The sequence below is a fragment of the Poecile atricapillus genome, chromosome 6 (genome assembly GCF_030490865.1).
Source record: "Poecile atricapillus isolate bPoeAtr1 chromosome 6, bPoeAtr1.hap1, whole genome shotgun sequence".
Lineage (NCBI taxonomy): Eukaryota > Metazoa > Chordata > Aves > Passeriformes > Paridae > Poecile > Poecile atricapillus.
Genome location: NC_081254.1, coordinates 29,393,240 through 29,415,847, shown reverse-complemented (window position 1 = coordinate 29,415,847; position 22,608 = coordinate 29,393,240). Strand labels below are relative to the sequence as shown.

At 40.3% G+C, this 22,608-nt stretch overlaps 1 protein-coding gene across 1 annotated transcript; it reads right to left on the bottom strand.

Moving 5' to 3' along the window:
• Nucleotides 1–450: 450 nt before the first annotated feature.
• On the bottom strand, nt 451–22,224 carry ACSL5 (acyl-CoA synthetase long chain family member 5). The gene is made up of 21 exons (XM_058841860.1): nt 22,068–22,224; nt 12,885–13,070; nt 12,244–12,352; nt 11,552–11,616; nt 11,371–11,472; nt 10,954–11,053; nt 9,623–9,801; nt 8,956–8,988; nt 8,709–8,760; nt 8,103–8,176; nt 7,578–7,655; nt 7,244–7,378; nt 6,653–6,787; nt 6,479–6,574; nt 5,893–5,965; nt 5,041–5,129; nt 4,844–4,960; nt 4,256–4,399; nt 3,231–3,332; nt 2,784–2,855; nt 451–2,395 (listed from the first exon to the last, which is right to left on the bottom strand). Exons 2-21 carry the CDS (start codon nt 13,038–13,040, stop codon nt 2,255–2,257), a joined length of 2,052 nt encoding a protein of 683 aa, XP_058697843.1. The 5' UTR covers nt 13,041–13,070; nt 22,068–22,224; the 3' UTR covers nt 451–2,254.
• Nucleotides 22,225–22,608: the final 384 nt, after the last annotated feature.

Here is a 22,608-nt window from a genome sequence, read left to right as displayed (position 1 = left end):
GCAAAGATTTAACCTTGTAAGTTGTTTTTCAAGGTTAAAAAGGCTTCAGTTGTTGCAATAACAAATAAAACCACTATTTTGTGGTTTTAATGGCAAAAATTACATTCAGCAGTGCCTGTTCCTCTGAGCCAGCACTCAAGAGATCTCAATCCATTTTAGAGTGAAAGGGAGCAGGATCCAAGAATTTGTGAGTCTAGTTGCTACTAATTATTAACAGCTTTCTTAAAGCATTTTCATTTAGCATCTAGTATGGATTATTAGAAGGAAGACCTTAAATTGGAGTAACTGGTACCAGCTCAAGGCTTTTTAAATGTCTCCAAAATGCAGCAGGTGCTTTTGTTCTCTCATAGTGTAGTTACTTGTCAGCCAGGTTGAGAGGTTTTGAAAATCAGTTCATGTGGCAGAAGTGGCACACAAGAGTCCAATACAAGACCAATTTATACTTGAATTGCTATATGGTTTTATTGTTGAGGCAGTGCCATTCACCCTCCAAACACATCTGTGCAGAGAAGCATCTCTGTTTATTGTATCAACAAAAATACATTCCAGGTACTGCGGCTGGTGGCATCACAGGATTCAGCCTCGAGTTTCTGCAGCTCTCAGTTGCACTGGATTTACTTTTCCCAACTAACTTACTCATTTTTGTGTCCAAAACCAGTTCTGGGATACATTTCTTCTTCCCTGTTTTTTTGGTTTTTTTTTTCCTACCCAGTCTCACCTGGGGAAAATGATATAAAGCCACCACTGACTTCCATATCACACTGCTGTAAGGAAAGCATAGGAAAAATAAGCAACATCTTTGCATGCAGTTTCAGAGACTTAGAAGCCTTTATAGCCTCACATTTCTGACAAGCACAGTAAGTGATAATGGTTACCTGAAGATGTCAAGGTCTTTGGGCCCAGACTAGAAACAAAATTGGGCCAGTTGTTTTTACTAGTCAAAGCTGGAGCTGCCTAACAGCAAGGGGGGGATCTTTTGATAAATCTTTCTTTCATTTTGGGATAGCTGACCAAGAGCATTAGGAGGGAGAGGAAAGGCCACTAGCTGTCTGAACATGACAGGGAAGACAATTCCACAGACAAAGAGAATTGGTCTAGGAAAGCCACGTATACATCTTCCCCATGTTGCATCCTTGTTAGCACTGCCTTTTGAACTGCTAGAGCTGACTTTTGCAGGGACAGGGAGGAGCTCTCAGCAGAAACAGCACAGACTGATGGAAGTCATAAGAAAGTTTTCATCTTGCTTAAATCATTTTCTAAAGCAGCACCTTAACACAAGAAAATCTCACATCTCCTGTGGTAAATTCATTGTTTCAGCTCAGCCTAAGCTGAAGACAAGGAAAAGAAAGTTGGGTAGAGGAGCAACTCGACTACAGGAGCAAATCTGGACTACACTATCTTACTGCCTCATGGCTGGGGCTGTGGCTGACCAGTGACAGCATAGGCAACAAGTTCATGTTCTGCAGCAGTTGTGTTCTAGCTGCACCCATACAGAGCCTGGCAGCTGACAATGTGGTTACAGCATAGCCACAAGTAATTCACACAGGCTTTAGTTTGATTTTGTAGTCTCAATTTATTGTATCTTGTATCCTTAGGCTTGACAGCTGAAGTTTTACACTTATTAGCGTCAAATTCATAAGTGTAAAGGCTTTAACACTGCCATTTCATTTGAAAATGTGCAAAAACTGATCCAGTGCCTCCTAAAGAATAAACTGTGTTTGCTGTAGACATTTGTATTTTGCAAACCAGTTAATACCAGATTACTCGTTTTCATTATAAACAACTTGTACCATGTGGTCCAGGACTAGGAACAGGAAATTCACTTCTGTGTTTGCTAAACAGATGTTAGCATGAATTCATACTGAGTTCAGTCTGATTGCAGATCAATCCACAACAGGTCACAGCGGAGTTCATAGTTTCAGCAGGAAAATAAGATTTGTTTTTGACAGTCAGAAGTGCATAGAGCTGTCTTTTAAAGGCTGAGGTTCTTGCATGTTTTTGCATTTCAGTCACAGTCCAAGAAAGATGAAAGTTCTGGCTTTGCCTAGGCAGTTGAAGCTCAGTCCCACACGATGTTAACACTGCTGGTTGTTAGTTATACGACAGCCATCTTCCTCCACAAGTCATTTTTCTCAGGTACTAGAAACAAATATATTTAAGTTCCTGTTCCCCTCCACTCAAGCCTGTTTTCATCATAGGCCATGTAGTGTCACAGATTTAGCTACTCCATGCAGTCTTAAATGAAACTGGCCATTTATTCCTGAGTAGATGAATAGAGGGCCTCAATCTCCTTCTGGAAGTATTTCACAAGGTCTCCTCGCTTTGCCTTCAGTGTTGGTGTCAAGAGACCATTTTCTACAGAGAACAGCTCTGTGTGGACATACAGGTCTTTAACCTATTAAAAGAAAACAATTTAGTGCATGATGCATAATTAGAAGACAACAGTTCTTCCCAGCTTCCTTGGGCAAGAATTCAGTCCCAGGAGATCCAGTAATTAAACTTTTTTTGGCTGACCACATCAAGAGGGTGAATTCCACAACAGCCCCTAAAGGCTATTTTGGACCTCCGCTTGATCTCTTGGCAATTGCTACTGTTGCCCTTCACAGCCCCTGGTCTCTTGGTGCAGAGACAGGCAGGCGATGTTTCACTGACTGCTTCAATCGGGTGCCTGGGGCAGCTGTCTCAGGGCCCCTCCTGGCACAGCAGTGGCAGGAATGAAGACTTCCCAGCCATTGTGTTAGCAATACAGGTGCTAGTGACAAACAGGATTTGAAAGTACTCACTTGTTCAAAGGATTTAAGGCCAGCCTCTCTCCCCAGTCTGATCATATCGTCTAAAATAGCTTTCTTCACTGCCTAGAAGAAACACAGCAGAAGCAGAGTGGGTAAAGCTGTCATTCTGTAATTGCAGCTCAAAACCATAACCATTTGTCCAGTCAGGGAGAACTAAGGATGGCAAGAATACAGATTTCAACATTCAAGATTTCTCATGTTAAGGCCACCACAAAGTCATGTCTATCTTCTCACTGGTAAAGAAACAGCAATAGCCCTTGAGACAAAAAACACGTATACTCAGTTCCAGTTGTTGCTGTAAGGCTGCTTGCATGACTCACCCAGCATTAAACCAGTTCAAATTATTGAAAAGAGGTGGATGGAACAAAGTCAGAGCAATGTAGGAGTGAACTTGGAATTAAATATTGTCTCTAACCCACTAAACACAAAGCCACTCACAGGGTTTTTGCAGAGCTCTTCAAAGGAACCTTTTACTCCCAGTTTTGCTGCAAATTCTGGAAGCATCTCAGCATCAGGAACCACTATACCTATTAGAAAAGACTGAAAACAAGTGGAAATAGTCAGGCTGAGACTAAGATAAGGCATACTAAATGTCTTTGTCAGCTTGCTTGTGGGCAGTGTTTCTATGACAAGTCACATGTACATCTCCATGCGTTATCAGAGTTTCAAAGGTAGCTATGAGGATTTCCAAGTCACTGAGAGTTGTGACAGCAGTAATTGAAGTACTGACACAATTTCATATGTGTGCTGAATGATCCAGCAATTACTTTTGGCTAGTTTACAGATTTGAAGACTGGCCTCTGCTAGCATAGGTAACAGCTCAGTGGCAAAGGAATGGGGAAACGCTTCTGTTGTGCAGAAAGGCTGAGAAAATTTGAGTTATTCAGCCTAGAGAAGGTTCCAGGAAGACTTCTGTGGCCTTTCAAAACTAAAAAGGTGCTTGGAAGAAAGATAGGGACAAATTTTTAGTAGAGCTTGTGTCAATAAGATAAGAGGTAATGGTTTTAAACTGATAGTAAAGATAGTAAATTTATGTTAAATACTGGGAATTTTTTGAAAGTGTGAGGGTGGTGAAAGAATGGCAGAGGTTGCCCAGAGAGGTGGCAAATGCCCCATCCCTAGAAATATTCAGTGTCAGGCTGAATGGGGTTCTGAACAACCTAATCCAGTTGAAGATGTCCCTGCTTATTGCAGGGGCTACTATTCTGTGAATCTAAACTGCACAGAGATGACCTGACATACTAATCCCACACAAGCGCGTAATTAGCCTTTACCCAGCTTGCAACAATGCCAGTTGTCACTTGGGAAGTCTATAGGTCTGAGAACATCTTCCTATAAACACAGCTCTCTTAGGAACAGATTTTGTTCAAGGACTCTTGTGCATGCATACGTTTGTGCCCTGATCATCCAAAACTTGTCGTGGGAGAAAATCTTGCAGGATACTCACTCCTAACATCACTTACCCTCAGACTTTCCCCATGTACAAAGACCTGGGCTACAGGAGCACTTCCAATATAGACATTTTCTATCTTCTCTGGAGCAATGTATTCTCCTTGTGCAAGTTTAAATATATTCTTCTTCCTATCAATGATCTTCAGTGTTCCATTCTAGAAGTTAAAAGTGGAGGTCAGTAGTTTGAGTCACTGTCTTGCTTATATAAGAGAAGATAAACAGGCATTGTTTTGTTTTATGAAAGGCACATCTGGAACTAGTCTAGCAACCATATACTGGTCTTTGGTTTCTACAGACAGAAGGATTTGTCTAATTTCTCCAGTTACTTCAGGACATGATTAGACAGCTCTTTTATTCTCCCCTGACAGAAACCGAGACACCATGTTATATCAGTTCTACACTGAAGAATAGTCTTAACTATGGGCCTAGCAGGTGTTATTTGATATCTTGTAACCTAATTGGTCTTTGGAGCTTTGCCTGGAGTTACCTAGTGAATTTACTGCGTAGAGATTTTTATCCTAGAATTCCACCTTCAGAGATTACTATGAAGTAACAGGAGTTCACATGCAAGAGATGATTTGTATTAAGCAGCTACTCACTGGCAACCATTTCCCTATGTCTCCAGTGTGGAGCCAGCCATCTTTATCAATTGCTTCTGCTGTCTTCTCAGGGTCTTTCAGATAACCCTTGAACACATTTGGTCCTTTAATGCAGACCTACAGCAAGTAGACAACACTGTTAGTCACCAAGTCTTATGTTTCAGTATTTCCCAACATGCACAGGAGATGGTACCTACCTCGCCTTCATTGTTAGAAGAGAAGTAGCTCATTTCTTCCACATCATCTAGTTTTATGATATTACAAGCCATAGGGGCTCCAACATGGCCTAAGAGAAAAAAAAACAACGAACAAGACAAAACAAAAAAACAATAAAAAAAAATTGCAGTGATAGTAGATACTTACTGGGTTTGTTCATTGCTTTAACAAGAATCAGTACTGTTTAAAGGAGTCTGGCATCAAATGTTCAAGCAAGTTGTTGCAATGCCATTTTCAGACAGTTAATGTAGGACAAATATCAGGTAAGTCTCGATGCTTAGAGCATTATTGGTGGAATGAACCACACCAGCCAAGAACCACTAATGTCTCCTCAGGAGCCCCTCTCATAGATCCTGGTATTCATTTGCATTTCATCCTCATTATGCTCTGCAGTTACTGTGTTGACAAAGATGGTGACTTGAGTCTGAATTTAGAATCTAGTGCTGCTAAGATAAAAGTTAAATCTTCAAGATCCTTCAGGAAAATAGTCATGTATAATGTCTAATATTTTAAACATCTCATTCAGGAGACTAAGCTAGTTTCTTAAGGCCATTTAAGAAGTCCCTATCCAGTTTGCTCAGCTCTCCCTATTCCTTTCGTATATTCTGGGACAAAGTCTAAACTGACCTATGACACTTTATACTGGGGTTCCTCATCTAGTTGAGTCAAGAATTTTAGTACCTATTAAGCAGACAGGTGACTGTTGCTACCAAGAATCACTTTGAGTACCCCTGATTTAATTTTTATTAAACTAAAAGCATTAGAGCACCTAGGTTTGAGTGCCCTTTTAAGTGGACATCTCTGGGAGACTTCACAAGTCTCAGCTCCCATACCTGTTGTCCAGTCTCCAGGCATTGAGAAAGTGGATCCAGCTGAGCATTCAGTCTGGCCATAACCTTCAAAGATCTGTGCAAGAAAGGATGAGTATTCCTTGAACATCAAATCCTTGGTGTGAAAGGCCTGTTTCAACTGTGCCCATGCTCAAGCCTTCTTAGGAAAGAAGCCAAAACAACCTTTGCCTTTAGGATATCTTGATCTTATTGGTGTAACCAGATGTTAAAGTTCACCTATCCAAACTTTGCTTTGGTCACCTCGTTTTCTGTTCTCAAATATGCTACACGGGGAGCTCATTGACTGTCAGAATAAGCCACAAAACTCAGCGGATTTGAGTGCTGCATGTTTATATTTCTGCTGCTGTCTTCTCAGAGCCTACAGCATAGATTTTTGGTGGTGTAGTTTGAAGTGGGCCCTGCAGAAATTTTTCTCCTGTTACGATTAACTCACATGAAGCATTCTGTAAATGCCCGAGACTGACAGCATTTTCCCCAGGAAAAAGCTGAGCTGGACCCCAGCTGTATCACTGGTCACTCATTTGTGCATAGTCAAACAGGGCTTACTTTAAAAGAAAACTCAGCTTACCTGACAGCCTAATGCTGCTCTAAGAAATGTCAGGACAGAGGGAGATATAGGGGCTGCACCTGTCACCATGATACGCACTCTTCCACCCATGCTTTCCTACAAGAGAAAAAGAAGCCATCAGATCCTCCAATATTACATCCCATAGCTCCCTCACACTTGGAATAAATAACTTACCTGAACTTTTTTGAAGACAACCTTGTCCCAAATGCTGTCATTTCGAATGATGCCCTGTTTTATTTCAGCCATCTTCATAAACACAGCAAATTTTAACAGGAATTGCTTTACTGGGGTGTTTGCACCACTCTGGATCTACAAGGAAAAGCACCAGTTACTCTTGGGTTTAGCTCACACCTGTACATCTCATTCTTGCCTTGTTAAAAGGCACCAAATCTTACTTCAATGTACTACAGTCTGTCTTCACCACTGCAGTGTCTAGAAGGTGACCCAAAAGACAATACTAATTTGTGTTACTACTGAAACACTTCAGCCATAGCTTTGAGGAACAGGGATCCTGTTAGCCTTGCATTTGATTCATTTGCATTGCAAAAGTACACAAAGCTTTTTTTTCTCTTAACAGCAACAAACTTAGCCCAGTCATGGCTGGAAACACTGTCCTTACACTCCTAGAACTCTTTCCATCTCCTCAGAAAGGATTCTAAAAAATTCTTCCTGCTAAGGAGTTATTAACTAGTGGTGATGTTATGACATATTCAATATTATTTTGTATTTGTATGCTTGCTTGGATAGCTAAAATTGTTCACGTACCTTGTCATATATTCTATTGAGCAGTCTTGGTACAACTGGAAATAGCGTTGGCTTCAAGGTTTTCATGTCATCTGTTAGCAGCCTGATATCTCCTTGGAAGAAGCCTACTTTTGCTCCACAGCTGTATATGACGGTCTGAAAATTGACCAGACTAACCTTAGTCAAGAATAATTCCTGGCTTCACTAGCCCTAATTATCAGTCTGTGAAAAGCAGCATAATTTCCAGTTCCCAGTTATTACGTGAATAGGTTTTGAGGACATACAGATTCCTAATATGTCTTTTACTATAATTTGATTTATAAAAGCTCAGAGATATATATATATATGTACATACCTGTACAACTCTCTCAAACATGTGAGCCAAAGGAAGATAGGAAATGGCAACATCTGAACTTGTACACTCAACTGTGTTCTAAAGGGAAAAGAAGTAGAAGTAGATTAGCATTTTCTATGCCTGCTTGAGTTACTTTTAAGTAGAAAGTAAATCAAATTGGGATCAATTTGAGTACTTCGAGACAGACACTTTCAATGAATGAAGCAACTCAGGCTCAGGCTCATCCATCACCTCCTCAAGATTTGTAGCTGTCACTCAGCCACACTAAATCAAAATCAGTTTTATGTTTTGGCAAGACTTAACATAGATGGTTTAGTACTCTTGATATTTAGGACTGACTCATTCTAGAATAACTTCTATGTAGAAGTCCTTGTTCAATTCAAACCAAGTTTCTTGCAGTAGCATTGTCTCATTGAAAAGGGGCACTTAGGAAAGCATCAATTTCTGGGAGGGAATGGTTTACAGAAAATGCCCACATTAAAGCTGGTTTCATGACTGAGGGACATCTCCTGCAGAGCAGCTTACCTCTGTGCATCTAAGGAAGGCAGCAGCATTTGAAACAACATTCTCATGTGTCAGCATGGCTCCTTTAGGGTTACCTTTGGAGAAATCAAACAAGGTGAACTGTGGCTCTGATTGCTTCTGCTGGCAGTTTCCCATGTCTTGTTTGGCTCAGTTTGAGCTATCTCAGTACTAGGCTCAGTCCCAGCAGTTGTAAGAGATCACAAATATGCCCCATCTGGAGTGCTTTCAGTTATGGATATTAGATAAAGGAGATAGCTACTGAAACAGCAGAGCAATTGGGAGTAGCATAGAGAATGCTGAAACAAGATTTTTGTTTTAGCCCCTGTGGATCAAAATACAGAGTTGAACAACCAATCTCTTGATCATTAAGGCTGCATTTTCCATAGGGTAAGACAATATGAATTTGGCTTTTCTTGCCCCCAGTTCTAAGAAGCTTTATTGTAGTGCACTTGTAGTGACAGTATCCCAAGTAAAACTACAAGAGCAGTTTGGCATTGCTCTAATTTACTGGTTCGCTTCCATATTCTTAGGAGTTTTTTTATTTTTGGGTAGGGAAGCTGTATGGGGAGGCTCTTTCAGTGGGGAAGCATCACTACAAATTCTTACCTGTGGTTCCACTTGTAAAACACACAACAGAAAGGTCTTCAGGCTTAGGAGGCTAGAGAGAAAAAGCCACATAAAGTCAGTGTGAGGATTATGATGGTTATCTGACAGTACTTAAATTCCTAAATGTGATCAATCAGGAATTCTGGTTCACAAAAAAATCTGCCAGCCTCCTCTACTAGCAGCATAGCAAGAGGTCTTTCCAGAGACTAGTTTTACAAGTCTATAGCTGTTTTACAGAGATACTTACAACTGGTTCTCTGATGTTGTTTCTTCCCAGCTCCTGTGTTAGAGAAGAAAAACACAGCTTAACAGATGTGCACAATAGGTGAATTGCATTTCAAATGCAACACCTGTTTTACTACTTTGCCTCTTGATAGTCTTGTCTCATTGAAGCAGAAACGTCTTCCTGAATCCAATACGCATAACTCTGAAAAACTGTCTGCTGCAAGTGTGGAGAGGACACATTTGAATGTGTGGAAAGTGATCAGAACTACTTAACGAATTTGGAAGTCCTGAATGGAGAGGTTTCCTTTTATTTGACATAGGACACATCTCTTTACACATATTCAAGCTTAAACCTAGTATTGGGATGTCTAAGCAGCCAGTAATTTGCACTTACAGTTCCAATTAGACTCAACTGCCAGCTTAGAAGCCTGACAAATCCTGTTACAACAGTATCACAAATTAAGCTAAGCAAGTCTTGGCTGTTCACAACACATGGGCACAGCTTTAATCAAGGGTTTTAACTCTGACACTCTGTTTAGCTAAAGATATCAAGTTTCAAAATGACTGCTCATCAAGATGTCAGGTACAGGCATGGCAACTGGGTAATGGTTACATTAAAGTGTCATTGCTGTCACAGAAGATCAAGATGTTTAACTGGTAAAGTATTACAGAAGCCTTTAGCCACCTACCTCAACTTCCTGCAGTGACAGAATTTCAATCCCCATTTTAGCTCCTCTGTCCTTGAGCTCTTTATCAAAGAGATCCATGAGAACAATAATCTTCAGACATGGGGTCTTTTTTTCCTCACAGTTCTTAAGCAAGATCTCTGCCTTCGCAGGCGTGTCACAGATCACCACGCCTATGTCAGCTACAGAAAAGAAATTATCAGAGGTCTGTTTAGAAGGCATGAAGCCAGTGACAGCTCAGCAGCACATTTAGAACATAACATTGGTTTGGTGCCATTTGCATTTGTTCATATGGATTCAGTGGCTGGCTTGCAGTGCTAAGAATGTTCTTCCTACCATACTCAACTGATTGGGCAAACCTGACATTCTGGCAAGATAAAGTGAGGGCAAATGCTGAGGGGCTGAAGAGAAATATCTTCACTCACAGTAAAGATGGGCATGGAAACTTTTGGTAATGCCATGATACTGTTTAGGTTTAGCCATCTTCCTTAAATCTAAAGAAATTAAGGCCCAATTGAAAGAGGTAGCTAAAGTTCTTGGGTCAGTACTTCAGCTTCCCTGCAGCTGCAGTTATAAAAGCCTTTTGCTTTAAATCAGCAGAGGAACTGGATTTGCCTGAGCCTGCCAGTTCCCAGTTAGACCGATAAATCACAGCTGTGTAATCCCAAGACAAGACCTGTTTCCAAGGTTTACCACCATAACTGTTGAAGTGATTTGCTTGGCAAATTATGTTTATGGGATAGATCCCAGATCACTGTAACAACAGTGGATATTTATTTCCCTCATAACTCTCCTAAGACTGGGGGAAGAAATAAATCTGAAAATTGATTTAACTACCTTGCCAGTTTCTTCCATGATGGCCTGCTAGATGTTGTTGTAGAACATGCAATAACCAGTAAACTGATTTAGGCATATCTTTACCCTTCCCTCCTCCACTCTTTTCATCCTACAACTTTAAATCAGACACGCACATCTAGTCTTAATTTACATGCAAGTCTGTCTGCATTGTCTGATTGTTTGGCAGTGTGGGAGTTCAAGATTGCAAAATCTCAAATAACGAATAGTTGAGCACTCTGATTGCAGAATGGTCCACAAGATCTAGCAGATCCTTCAGTGGTCTTGAAATCAAGACACTAGGAGACATAGGAAGCCCACTGGATTCTTCCAGGCTGAAGAATGAACCATATGCACTGCAAAACAGCTTCACTAAGAAATTGTATATAAGAGCAGTAGGTTAAAGCTACCCTGATTTTTGCAAATTCCCTTGAACTTAGCCCTCCCAAAACAAAGTTTCCTAGAAAAATCCTTATGAAAGAGTGGAAGTCAATATTTACCTTTGTTAACAATATATACAATGGCCTCTGGTCCCAGAGTGTCATAGAGTGGAACAGCAACCATTGAATAGGTGTAGCAGGCATACTCTGAAATGATCCACTGAAGAGAGAAAACAGCACAGCTAAGGAAAATGAGAAACACTCAGTACAGGATTGCCTACAGACTTCATACAGCTTAACTAGCCCATGCTCATGGCAGTGGGGGGCTATGGAAGGAACACATCTGTGAGAATGAGAGTTCTGAGAGGTCACTGTATTACATGCTTGGAATAATATGTGCTCAGTCAATAAAAAGGGAATTGGGAAGGAAAAAGTTGTGATTGTTCCTTATGTGGCCTGAAGTTGTTTAAATACAGACTCTCCTCTCACCCCAAGGTGTTTGATTAGTGTAGGAAGGAATACACAATTGTTGCTTACCTCTGGCCTATTCTGAGCAAAAATGCCAATAAACTGGGTTGATGATGGTTGGCATCCTTTTTGCAGAAGCCCTGACCCCAGGTATTTAGTTCTGTCCGAAACCTGCAAGATAGTGATTCCCCCACGTTAGTGTTACAAGGCAGTAACCCAAATTAATTCATCTGTCATTTACATTACTCACCTGTTTATATGTCAGCCACTGATAAGGTTGCTTGGGTTTCCTGTAACCTAGACAGTCACCATTTCCTAATGAAAGAGTTCAGAAAAGCATTTCAAAGCTCAGTAGTGAAGCTGCATAACACTACAATAGAAACACTTAAAGTGGGAAATGTTTTCTGTCAGACTTTCAGGTAATTGCATGGAGAGCAGGTCAGTGTCCATAGTTAAGCACTTTGCCCAAACCAAGATTTTAAGACTGTTAGCTTTATCCTTACAAGCAATACTTCTAATATCTGGCGATATTTTTTCCATTGCACAACCCCTGTGAGGTTGAAATTGCTTGCATGATTAGGCCTTGTGAAGTGATGTGCACAAATTCATATCTGTTGTAAACAGGCAGTAATTTCACAGGAAAACTCACATCATAAGACAAAGGAGAGGTGTTTCCCCCCCCCGAAGTTCCTCTGATCCTTTGTATCTGCTGACTCTTGACTGAACTCTACCATCTTCAGCTTCTGATGTTTGTTCCTGCCCAGTCTGCCAAATAAGACTAATGCTAAATTGGGACAGGGAGAAATACGGTCACTTGTCTCTCCACCCCACAGAAGAGCTTTTGCTAACCTGCATTATTACCACAGCCAAGACACAAAGATCTTGGAAAAAAATTCGTTTACTTGTGATAGACAAGTGCTAACTACCAGATGCAGAGCTTACCAGAAATGTTCACTCCTCTCTGGAAAACTTCATACAGGGTTTTAGCATCTTCAAAGTAATAAGAAACCAGGTTATTATCTGTCAAGACTGCACCTCTTCTGGCTCCTCCCTAGGAACAGAGCATGGTTATGAAATAGTGCAGAACAGAAGAAATGTCATTTGTTCCTCAGCCATTCTCTCAGCAATCCCCTTTAAAGCATTTCAAGAGCATTGCATTGTTAGGGAAGTCTTTCCCATTCCTGATTTTGATCGACTCAGTCACATGCAGAGGAATTTTCTAGATGGCCCACAGTAACATTCAGTTACAGACTATTGAGAGGCCTTAACTGAGTGCTACCACTTGCCTTATTACATGAAGTCTAACACCAGTTTCAAAGCTGATGCAGTGAAAATACAGGAAAAGGTGACAACCAAAGCAATCTGGTAAAAAGCACACCTAACCCTGCTTGGAGTGAGCTGCTGGTTCACATCTTAGCATCTTAAGACTCCCCTTTTCCCCACCACGCTCTTGAGTTGTACACCTGAGAGAGAAGGCTGTGCACATCGGACAGGAGAGTTTCTACTGACACCCAAGGTCAGGATGGATCAGTATTCAGATTAAGCTCCAAACAGACCGTGCCCACAATCAGAGAAAGCATTACCTCAATTCCTATTGACTGCTTGTTCAAGTCAACAGGAGGTAAAAGGGGTTTAGGCCTGCTTATCACCCACAGGAAGATGACAGCTCCAAAAGCGATGAGAGTGATCAGTGCTGGTGTTGGGAGCGGTGAGAACAATACTTGAAGTATCCAGATCATTGTGCTGGATCAGTGGAGCCAGAGTTGAACCTGAAACAAACAGGAGGTTTAATAGACTTGAGGTAGAAGCTTTAATTACCTATGAGCCATGGTTACTTAAGTAGCTTGTTAAACAATACTGCAAATCATTTCAGCAGTTTGCCCCTGGAGAGTCCTGGTACAATATTGAAGCACACTTATGTAATGTTTTAAGCCTCTTAAGAGATCTTAAGTCACCTGTCCCCATAAATCTTAATCTATGCTTCATCCACCTCCTCAAAAACTGAAGCCTAATGAAGTCAAACAAGGAACAGATTATTTCCATCCTTAAGTAAACAAATCGGCCTGGAGAAAACCGGTATATAATTTCTGAAATCTATCTCCCCAAGTATAACCAAAAAATGCCTATGGTTCAAAGATGTGAATTGTGGAAATAAGAAAACTCCTTAATATTTTAAGTGTTCAGTAGGAAATGGTTTTGCTGAAATAGGAAGGGTATTATAATTGATAAATTATATGTTTGATACACCTACATATATGTCTGCAGGACAAACAGTATATTAATTTCCAGGTGTTTTTACTAGTCATGCTAGACAAATATTTCAGAGAGTGAGAGTGTGGTCAACCAAAAAATCCAGCACAAATCAAAACTATGAAAGTTGCTTTCCACTAGGAAGTGTTGACTAGGAATCAACGTGTGCGATGGAAGTCTAGCTGGAAAATACAGGAACAATTCTGCTGCTTGCATTCCCCAGGGTATCTTCTGCCAAGGGCAGGGAAGCAAAATCTAAGAATGAAGACTTTCTTATAGAAAGAAAGAGAGATCTGAGCTTCCTTCCTTAGAAACAAGCACTTTTATTTCCAAAATGTTCTGGTGTGTTTTAAGATTGAATTGTGCCAAGAGAAAGGACTGCTTTTTGTCTGAATCAACTCATATCTCAGCTACTTGTATTTGCTAGTGTCTAAAAATCTATGCATGACACACCGCCTCACACTTTGCAAGATGAATAACAACACTTTCAAAGTCCTTCATACAGAATCAAAGGAACTCCATCAGTAGATAATATGTCAGCTATCAACTAAATCCCTGTACAAGAAGAATACCAGGAGTCCTGATGCAATGAATTCCAGTTATACTTTAGATATAATTCCAACGAAGTTGAAGGTATTTTACAAACTGATAGGAAGCTCAGACAGGACCAGAATCCAGAATTTGAGTCTCTGAGCCCAGACTGAACATTTAGATTACCCATATCTGTTTTACAGTTTTGTAGTTTCCAGTTGCAGTGTTAGTCAGCAATCCTGGTGTGTTCTCTGGGAAGAAAGTCATGCTTTGCCTGCTCAGTATCTGGATAAGAAAGGGTACCTCAGAGGCTTTTCAGCAAGTCCAAGATGCCAGATGCACATCACCTACATATCTGAAAAATACTAACTCCCTAGTCCTGTTTTCTACTCTAAATCTTAGTTGCCATGTGCCCTTCAAACTCCTGACCTTGGCTTCATGTACTGAGAGTCCAAAAAGATTGTGCTACAGCCAGAAAGGCAGCAACTGCCCTTGGGGCTCTCTACTGATGGGAAGTTCCAGTCAGTGGGCATATCAAATCTATGGCAGCACAAACCTGTTTGTAGTACTGCATATCACCAATCTTCCCACCCTTCCTCTGGGCTTTTACCAATTGAGCCTGAATTAAAAAAAAAAAGAAGAAAAAAAGCAGAACCTAAATTCAGGTCTGCTGATCACATTTACATTCAGTACAAAGCTACTTAGCAGTTTAGGTTTAGCACTGCTTGGGTTTGGAAGACTGAAGATTATTAATAAAGTGAATTTGGTGATCAGCTGCTCTTGACACTATATATATCTAGCCCATTGATGGAGCAGTCAGCAAGCAGCATTCTGAAGTGATTAAACTGCATCTGGTTTGTTGTTTATACTTCCTCTTTCATGAACAAGACACTTTTTTATAGCATGAGTACTGAGGCAGCTAGGCAGAGGCATCTCCATTCTCCATCATGAAAGGTTGGAGATACGAACTTTATTCCTTTAGCTCAGAGCCCACTACTAAATCCAAGTGACAGAGCAGATCACATTTGCACCATTTGTATGTTGGAAGCTTTCTAGACTGACACATCTATTCTCACATCTTTTTAGAAGGATGCCAGAATACTCAAGTTAAAACTCCCCTCAATAATGATTATTAGCAATCCGTTTAGGCACTTTTCCAGTCTGCTCCCATGCCCTGGTGGCAAAAAGGAGTTTTCACTCAGTGCATTTCACATGACTCTTTCCTGGTCATGAACTTTTTCAATCAGCAATGAGAGAATAGAGCTATGTGGAGGTAACCAGAGAGACCACAGGCCTGTACAGCTGCACCAGTTTTATTGGCTGAAGTGTGCTGTCATCTGCTTATTTTGATAGTACTTTTGAGATGATTTCCCAGAAACAATGAATGATTGGTTGTTTTTAGAGTATCATGCTAGAGGTAAGAAACAACAGTATTTTATTTATGGCACAAAGTCCTCTTTCTTAACTTATTTATATGGCTTACCATAAACACTGTCTGACTAGGTCAGACAGATCAGAACAGTTGTCACAAAGAGCTACTGTGTGTTACATGGACTCCTTTGACAGAAAATTTACTGAAGACGCTTCTCTGACCTTTTTGTGATAAGGATCAGAGAGCCCAGTAACCCCAAATGCTCCATGCAGCAGTAGACAAGTCACCGAAAATCTTTCCATCAGGGTATTTTCCTGTTTTCACTGACTCCCATGCAAAGTAGTTTGTATCAAGACATCTAGGAGGACTGAACACCAAGCCCTGAAGAATATGACTTTTTTGCTTGAAGCAAAGAACTCAAAGTCCAGAGAGAACACCTATTCAAGAAATGATCATGAAACGCAGCAAAACTTTTGTCTTCAGATTCTGAATTGATTCCACAAGTCTCTTGCACAAAAAGAAAGAAAAATCAGGCAGTAGTCTAATCCCATTGTAGCCCACCCAGCATCCCTATAACTAGTCAAGGAGGATTTTCAGTTATATTTGAATGACTTTTTAATTGAAAGAAAGACCTACTGACAAATTCTGTAAAGTCTGGGAAGTATTATATGCTCATTAGCTTCTAGGGTTTGGTGGGTGTTTTTAGTAACTCTCTTCATTAACCCACTTACAGCCCTGACTGAGACTACATGTGCTGGACTTTGCATATACACCCTTTAAAGACAGAGACATTAGTGTTGTGTAAAAAAAAACAAACACAGATGCACAAAAACACAGATCTAGATAATACGAAACAAAATGGGGTATTTTTTCATATCTGAAAGACTATTTTCAATTCCCTTAATTAATAGAATAGTGACTGTGTTTTCTTTTACTTTCCAAGTGTTTCCACAAATGGGCTTTAGTCTCTTCTGTCAAAGCTCATAGGGTGTGTTATTCAAGCTGTGGCAAGAGATTGTCAGCAAATTGTCTCAATTCTCAGAATTAGGCCAGTTGTTTCCTACGCTTAGAGCTTTTACTATTTGTCAATCCAAGTAGCTACTAATTTACCACTTCTGGTATAATTCAAATGCCACTTAATCCTGCTGCCTTCGAAGCAGAAAAGCCAGAGAGAGTAGAGGAATTTGTACTTGATAGACCTTCCTGTTCATGCTAAGAGAATAGCTGCAGCCTAGATCTGTTCTATGGAACAGCTACAAGCAGAGTTTAACACACAAATCCAAGTGCCCCTGCATACATAATACCTGATCTAAATCAACTTAGTGAAAACTCAGTGCAGAACAAGAAAAATCAGAGCATTTTGGACAGACACCAGCTTCTACTGCAGGGTAAGTGATCCCTTAAAAAGCTGCCTTTTTAAACATCAGAGGGGTCAGAGGTGGAGTGTCTGAAACCCCTGAGTTCTGACAGCTCAACTCCCAGGGATACAAACTGCACAGGGTGTCTCAAACCACCTGTTAAGCCTCTTGTGCAATAAGATGCTGGACAGTTGAAAGTGTACTTAGGTTGTCTGCCCTGATCAATGGTCAGGGATAAGATGCACTAAACTCCAGAGTCAAAAGCTTAGTTTTTATCAGAAGAGATTACAGTGATACCATTTACAGCTTTGAGTTCAGGAGTACACATTCTCATTTCTACTGTACCTCCCCCTTTACAGTTATTCCATCATTACCTAGAAGGAATTAAAGTTATTCTCTATGCTCTCCATGTGAGGAGATTCTCCACTGGAAAATGGCTGATCTTTGTACTTTTTAGTACATAAATACTAAGAAAAATCAGTGTGACCGTCACTGCAAGAGTTAATTATGGTCAACAAAGCAAGCCCTGATACTTGCACAATTTTGGAAGCAACAGTGTGCACTGCCTGGGAGAATGTCATCTGGAGTTATGTATTTTGTATCAAGTTTGCCTAAGCTTTTGATGTGATCATGACATCTTTTTTTTTCTCAGGATTAGTAAGGTTACACTGGCTGTTTACAAGCAGGAGAAGGGGAGTACAGCCACCTACACTAGTTAGTTACTTAACCATCAATAACTCTCTCTTTCCATTTGCCTATGCAGTGCAGCTCTAGCCTGGTGTCATCCTGCAGATGTGAGCCAGTTCTTACTCCTTGGAAACTTTATATTACTCATGCCTTCTTAATGCAGCTGAAGGCTTGTGTTCCACAGGTTTAGGAACATCTAACTTTGAGCATCCAGAGAGAAGTTAAAGCACAAAAGCTTGGCAGTGACTTCTGAGCAGAGCCATGCAAAAAATGAAGCAAAATGCTCAGTAACCTGCATTAAGCTCAGGATACACTTCAGTAAGGCTTTGCTTTTAGAGTACCTCTTCAGAGAGTCAGAGCCAAACAGTTCAAGCACTCTTTGATCTTAGCTGAGAAACACTCTGCTAGAGGGTGGGAAAGGACAAGGCCTCAGTAACTTGCTTTCAGGAAGTAAAGTGCTGTGGTTTCTAAGCCTCGCTGATGAAACCCATTGAATTCAAGCTTTCAGTATATTTAAATAGAAAGACCATTTTTTAAATAAGGAATTTTACTGTATTGGATATTACTGTCTCTCTGTCAGGAGGGCAATAACTTCATGACACTACTTAGTACTGAGTTATTTTCTTAGATAAATTGAAAAGCCAAGCTTTCATATAAAGATATAATCTTTATATCACATTTTCTCCATGAAACTACCTACTCAGAAACATGCTCAACTGACCTTTGAAGTTTTTAAGAGTTTAAAATATAGTCAGTATTGCAGGTTCTGTTACTGTTTATCCTACTGGATAATACAGGTTCACTTCTTGCAAAACATTCATGCATCAATACTATATTAATAGGTAGCTTTCTATAGTGATAGGGCATGGTATCAAGAGCAAGGACTAGAACTTGAAAGTTTGCATAGACCTCCTAAGAAAACTCGAATATTATCACTAGGCACTTTAGCCACATGGAGGAAAGGTAGCACTTAAAGTTTCTAGATACTAATGTCCATTACTTCATATTATCACAGCACTTCTATTATGAAGAACAAAGAACAAACACATATCTGAACTTAACTCAGCCCAAGGTCCACATTTAACTGATAGCACACTACCTGAGATTTCCTAGGAGGCTCCTGAAAAATTCATTATCTTGAACCCTGCATCTAATCACTGCACTTGCACATTGGATTTAGTAAAGCCCATGAGTGTAACAACAAGCAAACTCATGAGCAATAAAACAAATACAGTAGAACTTCATTACTTACACAGAAAATATGGCACAGCACATATAGAGATGAGAACTAGTGAGTAAAGGCACCTACCATTTTGAATATAGGGTAGGAAATAAACCTCTTCTCCTTAAGTAAAAGGGAGCCTTAGTAGCACAGTACAAAACCAACACCACTTAGGTGACAATCACGTTAAAACTACAGGCAGTTTCCTCTCCCCAGTTTAAATAAATCAGCAAGCAGAAAAGCACATTGGGAGGGGAGATTTAAAGGGGAGGAACTTGCACGGGGGACCTGGAGTGATTAAAAAACAAAACAAAACAAAAAAACCCAACAACCCACCCACAAAAGAGAGTCATTGAGCTTTTTTGTTTGTTAATGAAAACAGCTTGAAGTAGATCTAAGTGAATTGTAAACAAAAACATTATGAAATTATATTTATAGTTTATTCTTTCTAATCTGTTTGTTATTATCTTCCCTATGTATTAAGCTGTATTCTCAACAATAGCAATTTTGTCTCTGTAGCTGCATATATGTTAAGGTGAGCAGAGCTTTGTAGCCTGTAATACCAACAAAATGTTTTTACTACAGCATTTCTCTTATACTGCTGCAATGGACTTGCTGGTGAGCTGGATTTCTGATGATGGTTTTATTTTATTTGGTTTAGGTGTTAGGTTTCTTGTTGGATTTTTTCCTTTTTTTTATTTTTCAAAAACTACCTAGTTCTTTCTGTTCTGTTCTAGACATACATAGGTGTAATTATTTGTACAAGGTAACAGTGAATCATGCTCCAAGCTTCAGTTTTGTTTCCTGCTATGTCAGGGATTTTTTTTTATGATTTCACAGCTTCATTTCTTTGTTAAAAAGTTTATAGCTGTTGCAGTTTCCCTTTTTCCCTTCAATGCTTGTCTAATATAACTGGAATTTTGCAGTGAGTTTGGAGGGATGGGAAGACAGCAACTTTACCTATCTCTCTTCTTTATTGCCTTAACCACAGATTTTAGAATTGTTTTGTCCACTTAGGAGTTCCCTATGTGACAGTTTTCCTATGCTGCATGATTTAATCTGCTTAGCTAGACAAAATATAAAGCTGAGATGGAATTAACTCAGAATGTACCTTGCATCCAAAATACAAACCTGTACTGGACCTTGGCTTTCTAAAACACATAGTCCCTACTAATTGTAATTGTGTTTTTATTGCTGCTGTAAACTTTATACTATTCAGGTAAACCTAATTTATATGCAGTTGTGGCATTATTTAGCCATATAGGTATCTTTTAGGGAAACTGAGGGTTGATTCACTGATTTTCCTGTAATCTGGGCATGAAAAAAAAATAGCTTTCTCTTCATGAAACTCCTCTGCCTTTTACTGTGCCTTCCCAGACCTGTGGTATTTCCGAGAAGCTGAGCTTCAGCTTTAATAGTGCCTGTCAGGGGACATTTGTGCTTATAGAAAGGAGACAGGGCCAGGCTCCCAGCCTAGCCAGTTCCATTATCACTCACTCTGTGTGCCTCTCTTAGCATTTTCCCCTTCACATATCTGGCCTCTGGCTGTTATTTTTCCAGGAGCAAGAGAAGAAGCAGTGAGTTTTCCCTGTCATTGGTCAGCTGTTGGGTAGCAGTGCTGTGTATCTCAGGTGCATTGACTTTGCTGCAGGGTGGGAGAACATGTCCACAGCACGGTCCTACCTGGCCTGCCAGGAGCCCAGAATGTGATGCAGAGCTCCATGAGCTGGAAAGGCTATACTCCATTGCCTGGGCTCAGTGGGTGTCACAGTTCCAACATAAATTGCATTAAAGGATGCACACAGGAAAGCTTCTCCTTAATGATCATTTCTGTTCAGTGCTCATAAATTAGAATACTGCTGACACCCTTACCCTTACATAACAAGTGACATGCAAATGTTGAGGCTTTTAATTTTTCATAAATGATCTGAATAAACTCCAGATTTTTGAGAGGCACAGATTTTTTTTTACTAGTAATTTTCTGTCAAAACACAAAGCAGAGTTATGAATCCCAGCCTTTACTTCTCTTTGTGCATGTATATAAAATTTACACCTGCATCCCTCATACCCTTTAGTGACTTAAGATGAGCAGCAGGTAGCTTATGTATATGGGGAGTTCAAGTTGTTTCCTTTCTGTTGTCACTGTCAAAGAAGTTTTGCACAGAGGATGAATCAGGTGAGCTTTTGGAACAAACCTTAAGGTCATGGCACAACATTACCTTTTGTTATCCAAAGATGCCAAAAGAACCTTTCTACATATAGCAAATAGCAAAGGGTGTAAACAAATTAAAGGAAAACACTGGCTCCGTATACTATTTTCTCTGTTGTCCCTTCAAAACTTGGATTTAAATTTTGTGAGTCTGTGGGGGGTGTGAGCTTACTTTATTTGGATGATTTTTGAATTCCAGTTTGTTCTCTTAATGCTATAAACAGTAATTCTTTATTGTTCTCTTCTACTTTTCAAGGGCCATATCTGGCTTTGTAAAGCAAAATAACTGCATTGGAACACAAATTATCTTCTCAGACTACAAGTGTCTTCCTCAGGAAAGGAGGTATGGCTAGGAGATGGGCTTAGGACGTGGAAGAGCAGTATGCTTTTTGCCAGTTCTCTTGCTTGCAGCTTGATTTCAGGTTGATCTTTGTCTCCATCATCCTTTCTGTACACAAGCAAGAGCTTGGAGAAGGCTCCATCTCTACAGCTGGAACAAGAAGTTGTGCCAAGGCAATGGCAACAGTCTGGTGCACCATAGCCTATGATATGGGCTCTTAAACCATTACAAAAAGCATTATATCTAGTTTATATGTTCTTAGTTAGGGAGTAAGATGGATTCTATTGTATTAAATGTTGTCAATAAGCTTGTGCATATAAGTGATCTAGCATATTGCAACCTTTTACTGTTTGTGAATCTGTGAAAACAAATATCCTTATATTTTTGGAACCTGGTTTAAACATTAGTCTGAATGGGAGCCTGGCACTGCTACTTTGTGCACTGTATCTTTAAGTAGGCATAACTAACAAACTGATAAGAAAATGGTTTCAGCCTGCACTGTAGACAGGTTTCAACTTCCAGCCAGTCTATAGCAACAGGGAATGTTCAGGTGGCTGCTCTCGTTCAAGCTGTGATTTCCCTGTATGCCACCCCTGAGCCCGGACTTGTTTCTTTAATAACATGCAGCCAGTTCTGCAGCTGCTGCCTTTAACAGCACACACGGTGATAAGAAGGGTGCATTGGATCCAGGTATTGCAGCAAATTGAGGTTATTATTCCACTTGCAGTACTTCTCTGCAGGAGCAGGAAGCCCAGTACTCGGGAAACACAGGCTCTGACTAGGAGGGATTTGCTTACCTTCCTTCAGTGCTGGAGGAGGGTGGAGGGGCTGGCACAGCTTGCTTCTTTTGCTGCTTTACAACTCCCAGGGGGTGTTCTAGGGTTGGTTCTTCCCCAGCTCCAGTGGTGCTTTCCCAGCTCCCGTGGCAGGACTAAGCCCCGAATCATCAGAGTGTGGCTTTAATAAACAGGTAACACTGCACCCAGGTAACCTTTGAACCTGCCTTGCAACAGGTTCAAAGGTAAAAAAAAAAAAAATAAAAAATTATTCCTGATCAAATATAAAGAGCAATTTTGGCTGGTTAGAAATGTTAAACATACAAGTCTTGCACAACGGCGTTAGAAGAGAGCAGCTCATTGTGAAAACTAACCCCAGCCCCGTGAAAGCTGCAGCCCTGGGTTTTTCATAGGGCTCTCATTTACTCCAGTGCACACAAGACACTGAATTAGTCTTGCTCCACCGAGAAAAGGTGCCTCTTATATTGCACTTTGAGCAAGAAGACATATTCCAATATTTTTCACCAGATGCTTTGTGTAGAGTCCAGTCCTTGACACGTCC